This window comes from Neomonachus schauinslandi, chromosome X, assembly GCF_002201575.2.
Source record: "Neomonachus schauinslandi chromosome X, ASM220157v2, whole genome shotgun sequence".
Taxonomy (NCBI): domain Eukaryota; kingdom Metazoa; phylum Chordata; class Mammalia; order Carnivora; family Phocidae; genus Neomonachus; species Neomonachus schauinslandi.
In genome coordinates, this window is record NC_058419.1 from 108,537,280 (window position 1) to 108,553,874 (window position 16,595).

The window sequence follows — 16,595 nt, forward strand, 5'->3', positions numbered from 1 at the left end:
CACACTGCCATGGGAGCCCCCCGTGGCAATTCTTTCCTTTGTTATTTCTTTCCTGCAAGGTAATTTGCATTTGAAAAAAACGCTTTCTACTGTTTTTACATCATTGCAAACCTTCCTTACGAAAGTAAGAGTAAAATTATGCATTTCAATCATGGAGCTCCCATGGCAGTGTGGGACAAACTTGTAATTTTACATAGTGCTAGTTTCTGCAGCAGGCTCTACACTATGCAGCCTGTAACCTTGCGGTTCTTCATGCCTCTCAGCCCTGAGCACAGTACTCAGGCCTCTATAACCCCTGGTCAATGCTGGTGACTGGACGGGCTTAAGGGATGAACAATGGAAGCTTATAGGAACTGCTCTGCAATCAATGTCCCTTAAGAGGGACGGCTCTGATGAGCTTCCTATTTGCGAAGGGTAATAAAGAATTCAGAAAATGACTGAATCACTGTAAGTTCCAATTCTCAGTCACATAATCGTGATCCTTTGGACGGGAGACAAGAAAAAGTAATTTTATATGACTGAGCCTTCCAATGATAATGTTTCAGAATGCTGAAGTCCCATCTTCCATTTCATCAATGGACATTATTAAATGAGCATGCCATAAAAATAAATAAACTCAAATGCCTTTTAAAATGGGGCCGGCTGGCCAGAAACAAGAAGACTGCTGCAGAGAAAAATCGAGTCTTCCAAAAACAAAATGGAAAAAATGACCATTTTTCCACCTACTCAGTTTCTCTCGTGTTCTTACTACCCACCCCATGGGTTTAACATGTGCCCTGGATTCTGCTGTCAACAAGAGGACGGCCAGGCTGCTGTGCAGCAACCATGATCTCACACTGTCATCAAGTAAGGGCTACTCTGTGCCTGAATCAGAAACTCATCAAAATCTCCGATTTGAAAGCAGCTTTCAGGTTATCTACTTTGACTCCTTGGCAGAGGCATGGGCCTCCTCCACAAAAACCCATTCCAATAGTCATAGGACTTCTCCTGGGATTTCTAATAACCAGGAGCTCATGAGGGGGACTGGTCCCTCTTCAGGTGGTTCTAAATAAAACAGCTCTCCCTAACACTGATCCGCGATCTCTCTCCTACATCTTCTATCTATTGGTCTCGTATAGTCTCTAGCTAAATACCCTCTGACCCCCCTGAATACAGTAAATTGTCTGCCACCTTAACTCTCCTTCAAAAATGTGAAGACACTTACAAGGTTCCCCTTCAAGTGTCCTCAAGTTCTTTAAATTGTTCTTCTTCAGCCATGAATTCTAGACCAGCGTTTCCCAAAACAAAGGCAAAGGGGGAGCTTAGGAACCTCTGGGTTAAACACATTTAAATAGGTTTCTTTCTTACAGAACTTCTTGGAAATTCTTATGCTGCTGAATATTTTAATTCTTCAAAAAAAAAAGGGAGGGTGACTTACCTCTATTACTACTTCATGGAACACACACTTTGGGGTGTTGTCTTAGGCTACTTACAATCCTGAATCTTTCCTCTAGAAACAATTTAGCTTGTTGATGTCCCCAGAACTAGACCCAACCTTCAGGGAAAGACTAAGTTGACCAGTGTGAACATAATGGATACCCACTTGCTGGGTCTGGAGGCTAGCTATCCAAAACAGATGTATGGGAAGCCAGCTGACCGGACTGTGATTCCCATGTCTCCAGCATCTCCATCTTTCCAACACCAAGTACCCAAAAGATGCTTAATAATTATTCATTGAGCAGATACCGTAATAGAGGATGGAAGGCTTCAGTGAGGACATAGAACTCTAGGAAAAAAATACAAATCTCTCTCCTACTCAAGTATCAAATATGGCTCAGCCTAAAGCTAAACTCACAGATACTAATATTATTTCCTAGGTTTCTATGATTTTGACTTTTAGATCAGAAAATCATGCTCATGGACCCAATAAACAAATTCACTGAATCAGTAACTTCAAAACCTAACCAGACTATTTCCAAGTCTCTAGGTATATAACCACAATAACAGAAGCTCAGATAAACTGCTAAAGATAAGCAGAATCAAAGAATTCTAGGACATTTTTAGTTTGAAGGAAATTTAGAGAATATTTAGCCTAGACCTTTATTTTTATAGAAATATGTGTAAGTTTTTGATTTGAATAATAGGGAAAAATCAATTCCAAATATCTGAGCACTAATAAAAAACTATGCAGCTGAGGCCTGGGATGATAGTAAGGGATTTGGTTAATGCAAACCAAGAATTTTCATTTATGCTAATGGAGCGCTTCCCTAAGGTAAGCTTTACTGATGCCTGCTCCTGGTCCCCTCAGCACTCACCATTTTTGAGCACACCAATACAACAGCTTCCAACTGCCAACACCTGAAACTAGTTGCCTGAGGACTTTTTCTGGCTACCAGAGCCCTCGTGGCCGAGACTGAGCAACGCCAGAGAGTTAATACAGCAGGTGGCAGCCCTCAAATCAATGAGGGAAGGGGAGTTGGATGATCAACACCCCAGCAACCTTGCCCCTGAGGTGGGATTATGCTGAAGCATGTTCTACAGTTCCCCAGCAGGACTGAGCCCCAGTTGCTCACAGTGATAACAGGCTTTGAAACACATATGTGGTAGGTAGAATAAAGGCCCCCAAAAGATGTCCACATGCTAATACCCAGAAGTCATGATATGTGATGTTATTACATAGCAAAGGGGAATTAAGGTTGCTAATCAGCTGAGCTTAAAATAGGGAGATTATCCTGGATTATCTGGGTGCACCCAATATAATCACAAGGGTCCTTCAAAGTGGAGGAGAAGGCAGAAGAGGAGAGTCAGAAGGAGATGTGACTATGGATCTATGGTCAGAGAAATGCAACTTTGCTAGTTTGGAAGATGGAGGAAGGGGTCATGAGCCAAGGAATGTGGGTCAACTCTAGAAGCTAGAAAAGGCAAGGAAACAGATTCCTCCCCAGAGCTTCCAGAAAGGAATGCAGCTGTACCAACATCTTGTGTTTACCCCAGTGAGACCCAGGTTGGACTTCTGACCTAAAGAACCATAAGCTAAGGGCGCCTGGGTGGCTCAGTTGGTTAAGCGACTGCCTTCGGCTCAGGTCATGATCCTGGAGTCCCTGGATCGAGTCCAGCATCGGGCTCCCTGCTCAGCGGGGAGTCTGCTTCTCCCTCTGACCCTCTTCCCTCTCATGCTCTCTCTCATTCTCTCTCTCAAATAAATAAATAAAATCTTAAAAAAAAAAAAGAACCATAAGCTAATAAATTCATGTTGTTTTAAGCCACTAAGTTTGTGATAATTATGGTAGCCACAGGAAACTCATGCAACACAATTTATTGGCTTCCTTCCCTCCCTGTCTCACGTCTCCATTTCCCTGCTGGTGTTTTCTGCTGTCACCTCCCATAAGAACTCCTTGAACTCGATTCCTTGTCATAGGGTCTGCTTTTGGAGAAGTCCAAATCAAAATACTGCCACCATATTTCTCTTACTTTTATATGTATGTGATCCCATATGTTTTTAACCTACAAAATATTTAAATTGTCATTTATCTAAACCAAAACACAAGACACTAAACTTCTAAAAGCAAGACTAAATTTTCTGTATATTAAAGAACCAGAGCAAACAAAGGCACACAATAAAAGTGGTGATATTACCAACAATGAATATTATCAGAATTCCCACTATATATGTAAATTCTGAATTACTTAAGTCTACAATCTGTTGGTATTAATGACCTTTAATATCTCTAACTCCAGAGACTATCAATTTTTGACTTATTATATTACTACCCAGGTTATATTTCTAAAGACAAATTTGATTATCTTTACTTGTTCAAAAACTTCTATATGTTCTATTGCTTGTTAATGTCCAGGCTCCTTACCCAGCACTCAGAGCCCTCCAATATCCAATATCAAACTTCTTTTCTAGATGTCTCTTCCACTACTTCCCTTCGTATATGACTTGAACCAGCCAAACTAAAATCTTTGCTATTCTATACACGCTTTTCTTTCCTCTTCTCACATTATTTCTTCCATTTCTTGTATGGTGTCCGACCCAATACCATCAACTCAAATCCCAACAATCCTTCAAGGTCCAAATATTTGTACTATGAGTCAATGCACAAGTGAATAAATGCATAAAAATGAAAGCTCCATGTGTAGAAGTTGTCTCTCCTGTCCAGTCATACATCCTGGTAAAAAGAATAGGAAGACAAATACCTAAAATGATGAAAGCGGGACTGGCCCACACCAGGTTCCATGCCCTTCTTGTGCTAAACAACCACTGGCTTTGTTTTTTTTGTTCTGTTTTGTTTTGATTTTTGTGACTTTATATTCTATTCTCTGCCAAAGCAGCATGTTCTCCCCTACTCGTCAATAACTGGTTTCTTCACTCATTTACTTACCGAGGATATTCTGTTCCCCAAAAAAAGGGCTTCTGGAGCTCTCCTGCTGGAAACCCTGGGAGAAAGACAAACAAAACTGTAAGGGATACAGAGACTGATTCGATGAGGAGTACTTGGTTCAAGATTTAGCCTGGAAGTTTCAAAGGTCCATCTGAAAGGTCCTCTTCGTGGAGCTGGGAGTATTCTAAGAGATTCAACTGTTTCTAAAACGATATTAATTCAATGGAGTTTGAAATAAGTGCATCACATGAGTTTCAAGGAAACCACTTTGCATGAATATGCTATTGGCATTGTCCAGCCTGCTGTGAACTGGGCTCCTTTATACAGCACGTGCAGGAGGCTTCTGGCTGTCCAGCAGCTTTCCCTGATACAGAGAGGGCCAGCTACACGGATACGCAACCTATGCAGTCAACCCCCCCCCACCACCACCAGGTGCCCCATTTGCATGCAGCATTCTTGATACTTCCTACGAACACAGAACTCCACTAGACCCACAATGTGCGGGAATTCAGTGAGACTCAAAGTGAGTACAAGGGAAGCATGTGACATCTAGGACTGAGTAGAAGGGGCCTCCAGCAGCCCCAAGAGGGCCCTCTCCATTGGAACCAGGATTTGCTTTGATCACCCAAAAAAAGGCAGTGGCATTCTGAGAAACAAGAATGACCAAGGAACCCTGTTATATCCTTTCCTACTTGTGTTACTTCTCTGTATTAAACAACCACATACACTGAAAATTACATAGGAGGAAGGGGAAAGACAGGGCGACCCACAGTTCCTTTTCCTTTCAGTCCTCCCTTACTCATCAATAAGCCAGAGGTAGACAGTGTGAGTAGAATGTACATGTATTAAGAAATAACAAAAGCCGCTGGGTTAGTTTTGTGCAGCGTTTCCACTGGCCTGGTAAGAACAAAATACCTATGCATGTATAAGCTACAAAATACAAACTGTATAATGTTGGTGATTCCACAGGTAAGTCAAAAGCTCTTATATTTTCATTTAAAACTGACATTACACAATATGAAGATGAACCATAAACTTATACTGATGACTGAAAATGTTTATTTTTCCTACAACTTAACAATGACATTAAACAGCAAATAAAAAACTGACAAGTCTAGAGAAAGAAAGGCCACGGGAGGCAGGACAAAGCTGCATACCTGAGCACCTTTAACTGCACTTTTTCTGGCTTTCTGAACTATTTTCATCTGCCACTGGGCCATACAAATTAAGCAGCTGGTTTTGTCCAGATGAGCAGGAGAAATACTTTGCTTTGGTATTGCAACTCACCACTAAATCTGGCACCCTGGGCGGATTCTGAGAGCTGCGTTAGTAAGTCATAACAATTGGGAATGTAAAGAATAGTAACAGAAGACAAAACAAAGGGGGGAGGGAGCGAGCACCCCCTTCTGCAATGTCCTTGCCTGCTCCAGCCACCGCTCTAGCCCCCGTGAGACTGAAAGCTCTTCTAGGAGTTAAAATGTTTTCCCTTCCTTCTCTCCCTCTCCACATTCTGTCTACCCCCGGCCATGAGAGGATACTACGACACTGGGAGGAGAAGTGAGGACAAGAAAGCAAGTTCTTAGTTTAGAAGTGAAATGTTAATTCCATATACCTATTCTTTATATTTTCTTCATATCAGTTTGAGATTTCAAGGTACAAAAACCTCACTGCAAAACAGAGATGGATCTAGCTAGGAGTTCTCTCTCTTCCTGCTACTTTCATAGAGAGGAAAACGCATGACTTTGAAGGGGCAACATCATATTAATCTTCATCGTTTTCAAAATTGCCTGAGATTTTTTTTGCATCTTTACATCAATATTCCATCCTTTTTTGGTGATTACTTTTAGTAAGTCATTCGAACTTGGAGAGATATATGCAAATATATATTACATATATATGCAAATCACAGTGTTTATGTGAAAGTCTCGTCTCAGACAACAAATCATCAAAAAGCAATATTTCCCAATAAGAACAATGATCATGAACCAAAGGGATCTAATTATGAAATCATTACGGCGCTCCTGCTTGGTACCATGCCCAGCTGGAAGCATTTCTGTCCACTGCCAACCTCTTTACAGGAAGACATCTGACACCTGCATGTGCCTCCGTTTCTGCGGCTTTTGCTGTCAGGGGCCCCAGACTCGAAGGCCACAGCCATCGCACGCCTCGGGTCAGCTGTGTCTGCTCAGCCTGTCGGGGCCATGGAACCCTCCACTGCTCAACACAAGAATCTGATGCCCTTAGGGCTGTTTTGCTGAAGTGAATGGCTTCACAGTGTAAGCTGCAGGATCGTATCTCAGGAAGTGGATAAGTTGTATTCAGCAAAGGTAGAAGTTAAAAAATAATTAAACAGAAAGGGAATTATTTTCTCTTCTCTCCCTTTTTAATAGGCTTTTCTTATTTTGTTTTGTTTGCAAATCCATTGTATTTCCTTTTCCCCCCCATCTCAGCACTGCGTCACCAGTTTCATACTTTTAAAGCTTTTTTTTAAAGCTCCTTTTCCTATCAGTATATTTATGGGAGGCATCCTCACAATGTAAATGTGTGTGTACACATACATGTGCCTGCATCCATATTATGTGTTACATATGGACACATTATGCATACATAGAGATATACATAGGAGAGGAGAGAGGGAGGGAGAGGAAGGGAAAAAATGTAACTATTAGATTGGTAAAAAAAATTAGTCAATTTGATAATAGGTAATACTGGCCAGGGTATAGGAAGCATGTTGGTTTGAGCGTAAACTGTTTGTTGTAAGCCTTTTGATGAGCAATTTAGTCATCTCTTAATGCTTTAAATGCCACTTCTAAAAAATGAGTAACTATGTGCTGACATGGAAAAAATATCTAAAAGATATTAAGTGGAAAAAAATATTAAGTGAAAAACTAGCATTCAGTCGTGTATGTGGTCCTTTTCTGCATAACATATGTTAAACATATGTATAGTTACATACAGTCAGTTCTGCTATAACACTTATATTTAAAAGGCAAATTTGCTCTAAGGTGATTGATACACTGGGGAAAAAATTGGGGCATAATTCCAACTTCATGTTTGCTTATGTTTAATTTCGTCCTCAAGAAATGCTAAGTGAAAGCAAAAAAATGCACCAAATGAACTGAGCCACACAGGAATACACAAAACTCACACATCCCAACATGGACCAGTTGGTTACCTCAGTTTGCCACACGCATTAGAAGCCACAGACACCCACACCTGGTGTTAAAATTTTCCTTGCAACTTCAGATCACCCTCCTTCAACCACGACACAGTAACTCACAAGCTGCAAGTCCTCCAACACCCACTTCAACAAACCTCAGGCCTTTCCAGGGGAAAATGCCATATTTACTGTAGTATTTATGTATTTACTCATTTAACATGTGTAAGACTGTGCTATCATTTTTTTCAAAGATGTTTTTTAGAGAGAGAGCGAGCAAGCGATGGTGTGAGCAGGGGGAGGGGCAGAGGGAGAGGAAGAGGGAGCGAAGCAGACTCCCCGCTGAGTGCAGAGCCTGATGCGGGGCTTTATCTCACGATCTCACGACCCTGAGATCATGACCTGAGCCGAAATCAAGAGTCGGATGCTTAACCAACTGAGCCACCTAGGCACCCCTGTGCTATCATTTTTATTAGGCTCCTGGCTTTTGTTTTCATGTGTCACTGATAATGTTTTTGATTGTTGTGTCCCGAACCCCATTTATCCCATAAGCCTGTGGCTTTTACTGCACAATTTTGCATAACACAGTGATGTTTAGGAACATGTATGTCACGTTATAGCAGAACTATATATGTACATGTGGGCATCTACGTGTATATGAACGCATATATATTCCTGCCAGTGGTCCTCAAATTTTATCAGGCATCAGAATGACCTAGAGGGCTTATTGGAACAGATTGCCGGCCCCACCCTAAGAGTTTCTGAGTTAGTATGTACGGAGAGGAGGCTAAGAATTTGTGTCTTTAACAAGTTCCCTTGTGATGCTGAAGCTGCTGGTCTAAGAGCCACACTTCAAAAGCCGCTGCCCAGGGGCGCCTGGGTGGCTCAGATGGTTAAGCGTCTGCCTGGGGCTCAGGTCATGATCTCCAGATCTCCAGATCCTGGGATCGAGCCCCATGTCGGGCTCCCTGCTCAGTGGGGAGTCTGCTTCTCCCTCTTCCTCTGCCTCTCCCCACTGCTCCTGCTCTCTCTCTGTCTCAAATGAACAAATAAATTCTTTAATTTTTTTTAAAGATTTTATTTATTTATTTGACAGAGAGAGAGACACACACACAGTAAGAGAGGGAACACAAGCAGGGGCAGAGGGAGAGGGAGAAGCAGGCTTCCCGCGGAGCAGGGAGCCCGATGTGGGCTCGATCCCAGGACCCTGGGATCATGATCTGAGCTGTAGGCAGACACTTAACGACTGAGCCACCCAGGCACCCCTAAAAAATTCTTTAAAAAAAAAAAAAAAAAAAGAGCCGCTGCCCAGACACTCGTTCATGTGTACTGTGGAGTCATGGCTAAATATGTTCATTGCTGCATCGCTACAATTTGAGAAAAGTGTGCCGCAAACCAGATGTCCAGAAGGAGAAAAATGACTTAATTATGGCATAACCATACTATGGACTGCTCTGCAGCAAATGAAAAGAAAGAGGTAGATCTTAATATTCTAGCATGAAAAAATCTCCCAAGACACGTTGTTGGAATAAAGCAAGGCACAGATACAGATAAACACCATTTCTATTTTTTAAATAAGTAGCATATCTGTGTAGTACATGAACGCAAATGCACAGAAAAGGTCTGTAAAATATGTATCAAAGGGATCAGAGTGGCTGCTTCTTGGAGCTAACGGGAACTAGGAGGTGATGACTGATTAAAGGGATTTTGGACATAGACGTAATGTTGTAAATTTTAACTAATCAAAGGTAATCAACTCGTGTAATGAAAATTAACTCTGAGAAATAAATGTGTATCGGGGCACCTGTGTGGCTCAGTTGGTTAAGCATCTGCCTTCGGCTTAGGTCATGATCTCAGGGTCCTGGGATCGAGCCCTGCGTCCAGCTCTCTGCTTAGCGGGGAGTCTGCTTCTCCCTCTCGCTCTGCGCATGTTCTCTCTCTACCTCTCTCTCTCACTAATAAATAAATAAAATCTTGAAAAAAAAATAAATGTGTATATATTATAGGAAATTCTTCTAAAGGTTATACAAAAACTGTTTACAGTTCACTAAGCTTACATAATAGCATTTTGCTCTCACATTTGTCAACACCAGCAAATTTCATTCCTATTTCAAACAAAAATACAAGTTGTGAATATGTAACTCAAAAGACTAAAGTTCTGACAAAAGAGGGTGCTTGGGTGGCTCAGTCCGTTAAGCGTCTGCCTTCAGCTCAGGTCATGATCCCAGGGTCCTGGGATCGAGTCTCACATCGGGCTCCCTGCTCGGCAGGAAGCCTGCTTCCCCCTCTCCTCCCCACTTGTGCTCTCTCTCGCTATCTCTGTCTTTCTCCCTCAAATAAATAAATCTAAAAAAAAAATTTTAAATTCTAACAAAAGAAAATATTCTTATCTATATATTGTAATAACCTCATTGTTTGTTAGTAAAAATTTCTCTTTTTCAGATCTGCACCCTGGAAAACCACTAAGGCCTGTTTTCGGCTTTCTACTGGAGTCAAACCTTCCCTTTTTGCTGGAGTTTCCCCACAACTCCCGCATCAGCGAATAACTGACTAACCTTGAGGCATTTTTGTTTAGGACAGAACCGACCATATTCAGTGGGCGATTAACTCAGGCAGGTTCAACTATTTGACCTTTGAAGTCACAAAGTTGTATCTTAACTGTAGCAACCGCTTTCCAAGAAAACTTAAATGCCTCGATATGTTTGGGTTTCAGTATCCATTTTGTTACCGGAAAATTGCACTAGTTAGGTTCTTTAGACAAATGAAGAGAAAAAAACAAAATTAGCCCATTATCCCATAGCTCAGACCCATGAAAACAAAAATATATACTCAGGGATAGCAAATTCATACTGTATGAAGAGACATGAACAACATTAATAATTTCCCTTTCTCCCCACTCCTCTCTCCCAATGCTGGAACTTTCTTTCCACTACTATCTGCATAGCTTGCTTCAGATATTTACTCAAATGTCAACTTCTCCTTCAAGCCTTCCCTAGTGCTTTTTAAAGGAAAGAGGCATTATCCTACCCCGTTTCTTGCTTTATATCCCACCATAATACCATCATCTATGACACTCTACACTGTATTTGCTCTGTATAAATTATTGTCTGTCTTTCCCCCAACTAGAAAGCAAGCTCCATAACAAAAGGGATTTTTATTTTCACTATGCTTCTGCTGCATTATCTGGCATGTGATAATCACTCAATAAATATCTGTTGAGTGAATGGAATCTGCATCTTGTGAAACTTGAAAGTATAATCAGGGTTAAGCATTACCTATGATTATGAGTATACGGCGTTAGCCGAAATCGAAAACATTACACGTTACTATTGGTATCACCAACGTGCTACTTCCTGAGGTTTCCATACTCAATACCAGAACAGAGATATGTTCCATTATTCAAGTTATTTTTCCTTTTGTTCTAGATTAAAGACTTTGTTGATTCCATTCTCTTGCATTTATGGCAGAACTAGTATAGTTTTGAGGTTGGCACTTTTTTCCCCAATAGATTCTCAACCAGAATGCAGATTTTAACAAGATGAAAAGCCCTGCCCAGCTCCCTGCAAGTTCCATCACCCTTGTGTACTCAGGCGTCCCTACTGCCAAGGAATAAAGTAGGATATGCTCCCCTTCTATGGTTGTGACATGTGGAAAGAGAAATCAGATAAAATGCTGGTTTAGATCAGAGTCCTTTGGTCCTAACAATACTGGATGAATATATTCTCTTTTCCCTACATTCTTTGCATGCTTTCATGTAACTGCCACATTAAGTTTCATACCCATAAAAGCATATGACTCAGGAAAGTTATCATATAGCAAATATTTTGAAAGCATGACTTTCCAAAGTTTTATGTTATGTGGAAGTTTGGGGGATTTTTTTTTTTTATATTGACACTTACAAATGGTAATTCTTTAAGACAACTGTGGTCAGACTCAACCATCTTTTCCTGTTGTTTCCATGTTTGGTCAGATTTAACAAAATGGGAGGCCTCCAACTTTCACTTGCCAAGCTTTAAAACCCAGACTGTCTGTGTCTTCCCTTTCTCTATAGCAAACTTTTATAAATATACTAATACAATGGAGGACAACTCAGACTCAACTAAAATTTGGGAGCAATTCATTCTTAAATTCAATCTATCTTTTGACTTCTTTAAAGAAACTAGCATTAGTGAATTTGTTCAGTTAGGATCCCTCCAGTAGCCTCTGGGGCAGAAGAGGCACATCCAGGGCCAAATGATAAAGTTCAGTTCAAAAGAAGGTGATGGGGATGGGGGGGGGGGGCAGGATTCTAAAGGAGAATCCAATGGGCCAGAGAATGTGCAGGCCAAAGTACATGCTGACCTCTTTAATTCAATCCATTTCCATACTTGCTATAGCTGCTTTCTCCAGAGATGTACTTGGATTTTCCACTGACTGTGTATCTGTGTCTGTTTTCTTTTCACTATGGGTGTTTGTGATATTTTTGCTAAGGGGCTGATTGTATCAATACAATGTATTATTAGTTTTGTCAAATAATAGGATGTTTAGCCTTTTGCATGGATTTACTGATGTATTAACATGGCTTTATTCTAGTGCATGTTATGACAGTTATTTTCAAAAGTCTTAAGTGTATGCTTATATTACTGAGCTAATCCTTGTATCAATCTACATTTCAGGACTTACTGCTGATATATTGTCTTAGCAACATTATTATACTTCTTGGTGAGATTCACTTGTAGTTACTTCTGCTGACTTGATTATTTTATTTGTCCTATGCAATAACAGCTCCTAGTTCTACAGCTCACTAAATGAACATATTTTTGGACCCTATTTTTGGAGATGTTAATATATTTAAATACCATTGTAAAAACTGCCAGGAAGAGTTGGGTTTGGTTACGATGATGCCATTTCTACATATAATCATTGGCCACTGACATTTACTAAGCACCTATGATGTTCCAACCCACACAGGGAAGCTGTGAACATACAAATGTCCTCAAAGAACCTACTATCTAGTGAAGGAAAAGGGATGTAACAAAAAATTCTGTATTGTCATATCTAAAAAGGTGAACTGATACCAAAGCTCTTTAAAGTGTATTTTTTTCATTGAAATATGTTTTAAATTAAGTAAAGATGCTTAGAGGTGTTTTGGGAGAGAGGGGTAGCTATACATATGTCTATACTAATGAGTAAAAGATATGACCAGTGAAATCAGTTGAGGTTTGAGGTAGGAGTGGTTTAAGAGAATGGCACTCAGTATGTGGTCATGGTCCAGCAGCATCAACATCACCTGGACACTTGTTAGAGACACAGATTATTGGGCCCTACCCCAGACCTGCTGAGTCAGGAACTCTGGGAGTGGGGTCCAGAGTTTACAGCAGGTCCCCCAGGTTATTCTGGTACGTGCTAGTTGAGACCTACTGGTTTAGGTCAGGATAAAGATTCTCAATTCCAACTGTACATCAGAATCCCTTGGGAAGCTTTTAAAAAGTAGACCCATGTCAAAGCCTCTGCCCAGACCTACTGAGCCATAATCTCTTGAACATGAGTATGTTTTAAAAGCACCTCAGGTGACTCCAATATGCCAAGAAATTCAGAAGTCTTGGTTTAGGAAAAATAAGGCACTTCTTATATTTAACTCATGTATATAAATCAGCCCTCTAGTCTCATTCTCCTCTCTTCACCACTCCTCAATACTGTGCTTGTAACATATAATTAGATATTTTTCTTATAATTTTGCAGACTATACTTTCAAAACTGAAATTTTACATGGCTAACAAATTATCATTGTACAAAGGACAAAAATAGTTTTAATTGCAACTGCTTTGGAAAATCCAGAATGAATGCTCACTCTAAGAGGAAATAAGTGTTACATCTTATTCAGGCTTAGTTCTCATAATCAGATAAGCCGGATACCATTCTTCTAGAATCTAGGGGACCATCAGTTGAGACATGGAAATTGCTGCAATTACAAAGCACTTCTGGTTATATTTTCTGCTGTAAAGCGATTTCATTGTCATCACTGCTCAGATTAATAGTGGCTTTTTTTTTTTCAATTTGGCATCTTGCAGTAGTTTGGTGAATGCCAACCTTCCCCTTTCCAGAAAGTATCAAGTACTAACAGCTGTGACTCATGTCAAGGGATTCAGGAAGATGCCTTAGCCATCTGCTGGCTTCCTACAGGTAACCTCCTGCCACTGCATCTATCATCCTAGAACTGACAAGCAGAAAGCAGCTTCTAAAATCTGTCCTCCATCTTGAAACTTCCTCTTCTGGCTCTTCTGTACTTTTTCTGCCATAATTACCTTTAGGCTGCAACAAAGAGAACCTCCTCTCTTTTACCAGTGTGACCAACCATCCCTGTTTGCCCAAATCTGAGGAAGCTCCTGGGATACAGCATTTTCAGTGTTAAAATCAGGACAGTCCCAGGCAACCAAGACAAGTTAGTCCTCCTTTTACCCAACCAAGTTGACCTATTTTGCATTTGCTGCATTTTTATACCTCAGAGGTTCTCAAACTTCAGCATCTAGCAGACATTTGATGGTTAAAATCTTCTTAAAATATAAATTGCTGGGCCCACACCCAGATGCTCGTTCATCACAAGTGATGCTGATGCAGATGATCCGGGAAAATACTTTGAGAACCACTGCTACAGTTCAATATCTGGCAAAGAAAACAAAAATTTCCCCCCACTATAAAGCTCTGTATCTCCTATTCTATTATTCCAACAGGTTATTTCATATACACAATTGCTGTCCTAGGTATTCAAAACTGACACTAAACGCAGTGATGTTTATAGCCCAGGCCTGGGAATATAAAAGATGTTCAGCAAATGCTTGTCTGGGTCCCTGATCCATATCTGGGTTTGAGATAATGGTCTTAAGAATGAAAATATGACTAACATTTTCCCTTATGTCAATTCGACCAAAAAAAAAAAAGTCTCTTTCATCTCCTCCAAAAGCAACTTTATAAGGCATATCTCAGTAAAAGAAAACCATCTCCTCTATTGTTAATGGAAATATAAACTGGCACTACTTTTCTCAAGAGAAGTTGGGTAAGATGTATTTTAAAACCCCTAAAATGGACACACCATTTGACTCAGCAATTCCTCCACATCTAGGAATTTACCCTAAAGAAATAGACTCAGATTTGCATAAAAACATATCACAAAACTTACCACAGAGGTTTTTTTTAAAAACAAAAAAACGAACAGCCTAAGTATCTATTGGTAGGAAATTAACTAAAGAAATCAAGGTGTTTTTATTTGGTGGAATACTATGCATGACACCTTAGGATTACATGTAATAAATGGAGACAATATTCATGTTACAATGTTCAGTGTGGGGGAAGCAGCATTATTGGATGAGTCCATATTTTCAAATTTTTTTAAGATTTATTTATTTCACAGACAGAGAGCACGAGCGGGAGTGGCAGAAGGAGAGAGAACCTCACACAGAGTCTGTGCCAAGAACGGAGCCCAACGTGGGGCTTGATCTCATGACCCTGAGATCACGACCTGCGCCAAAACCAGGAGTTGGACACTTCACCGACTGCTCCACCCAGGTGCCCCTAGTTTCAGTTTTAAATCTGTAGATAAACATAAGTTTGAGAGGTATTCAACAAAATCTTTAAATGATGACACAAACTTTAAAATTTTTTAGCTTAAAAACATGAGAGAGAGAAAGACAAGACAGGAACAGAGAAAATCTTCAGAAACAACCACAAAACAAGTAATAAAATGGCAGTAAATACATATTACCAATAATCATTTTGAATATAAATGGACTAAATGCTCCAACCAAAAGGCATAGGGTGTCAGAATGAATAAAAAAATACAAGAACCAACTCATCTATATATTGCCTCCAAGAGACTCATTTTAGGCCTAAAGACACCTGCAGATTGAAAGTGAGGGGATGTGGAAACATCTATCATGCAAATGGATATCAAAAGAATGGCAGAGGAGCCATACTTGTGTTGGACAAAACAGACTTTAAAACAAAGACTGTAACAAGAGACAAAGAAGAATGTTATATAATAATAAAGGGGACAACCCAACAAGAAGATACAACTATTGTAAATATGCACCCAACACAGGAGCACCTAAATACATAAAACAGCCAATAACAAACATAAAGGAACTCATCAATAATAATACAATAATAGTAGGGGACTTTAACACCCCACTTATATCAACAGATATCTAAACAGAAACTCATAAGAAAACAATGGCTTTGAATGACGCACTGGAACAGATGGACTTAACAGATATTTTCAGAACATTCCACCCTAAAACAGCAGAATACACATTCTTTTCAAGTGCACACAGAACATTATCCAGAATAAATCACATATTAGCGCACGAAACCAGCCTCAACAAATTCAAGAAGATCGAAGTCATACCATGCATCTTCTCTGACCACAACACTATGAAACTAGAAATCAACCACAAGAAAAAAATCTAGAAAAACCACAAATACATGGAGGTTAAACAACATGCCACTAAAGGATGAATGGGTCAACCAGGAAATAAAAGAAGAAATTAAAAAAACACATGGAGGGGGCGGAGCAAGATGGCGGAGGAGTAGGAGACCTGGATTTCATCTCCTCTCAGGAATTCAGCTGGATAGGGATCAAACCATTCTGAACACCTACAAACCCAACAGGAGATCGAAGAAAAGAAGAGCAACAACTCTCTCATCAGAAAAGCGACCACTTTCTGGAAGGTAGGACGTGCGGAGAAGTGAATCCGAGGCGATATTCCGGAGGATAGACGGCGGGGGAGGGGCCTCCGGCGGCCGCTTCTGGCAAGTGATAGAGCCGCGGGGCACAAAATCGGAACTTTTAGAAGTCGGCTCCGCTGAGGGACGTCACTCTGGTGGCTAAGCGGGGGGTGGAACCCTCCGGGTCAGTGTGGTCTCAGGACCCTCGGGGTCACAGAAAGACTGGGGGTGCCTGAGTGTGGCAGAGCTCCCAGGTAACGGAGCGGGGAAGCCGGCTGCAGAGACGGAGCCGAGGCGTGAGCTCTCAGCTCGGGGTGGCCATAAACCGTGATCCGCGGCACAGTCGGGCCACTGCTCCTCCAGCAGGGACCCAA

At 40.7% G+C, this 16,595-nt stretch overlaps 1 protein-coding gene across 2 annotated transcripts in view; it reads right to left on the bottom strand.

Moving 5' to 3' along the window:
- The window catches only part of PHEX (phosphate regulating endopeptidase homolog X-linked), a 207,388-nt gene that overhangs the window by 19,513 nt on the left and 171,280 nt on the right, over positions 1-16,595 (bottom strand). For both annotated transcript variants that reach the window (XM_021704426.1, XM_021704494.1), the window contains exon 16: positions 4,365-4,419. In XM_021704426.1, the coding sequence (XP_021560101.1) occupies positions 4,365-4,419 (55 nt within the window). The remainder of the gene's footprint in view (positions 1-4,364; positions 4,420-16,595) is intronic.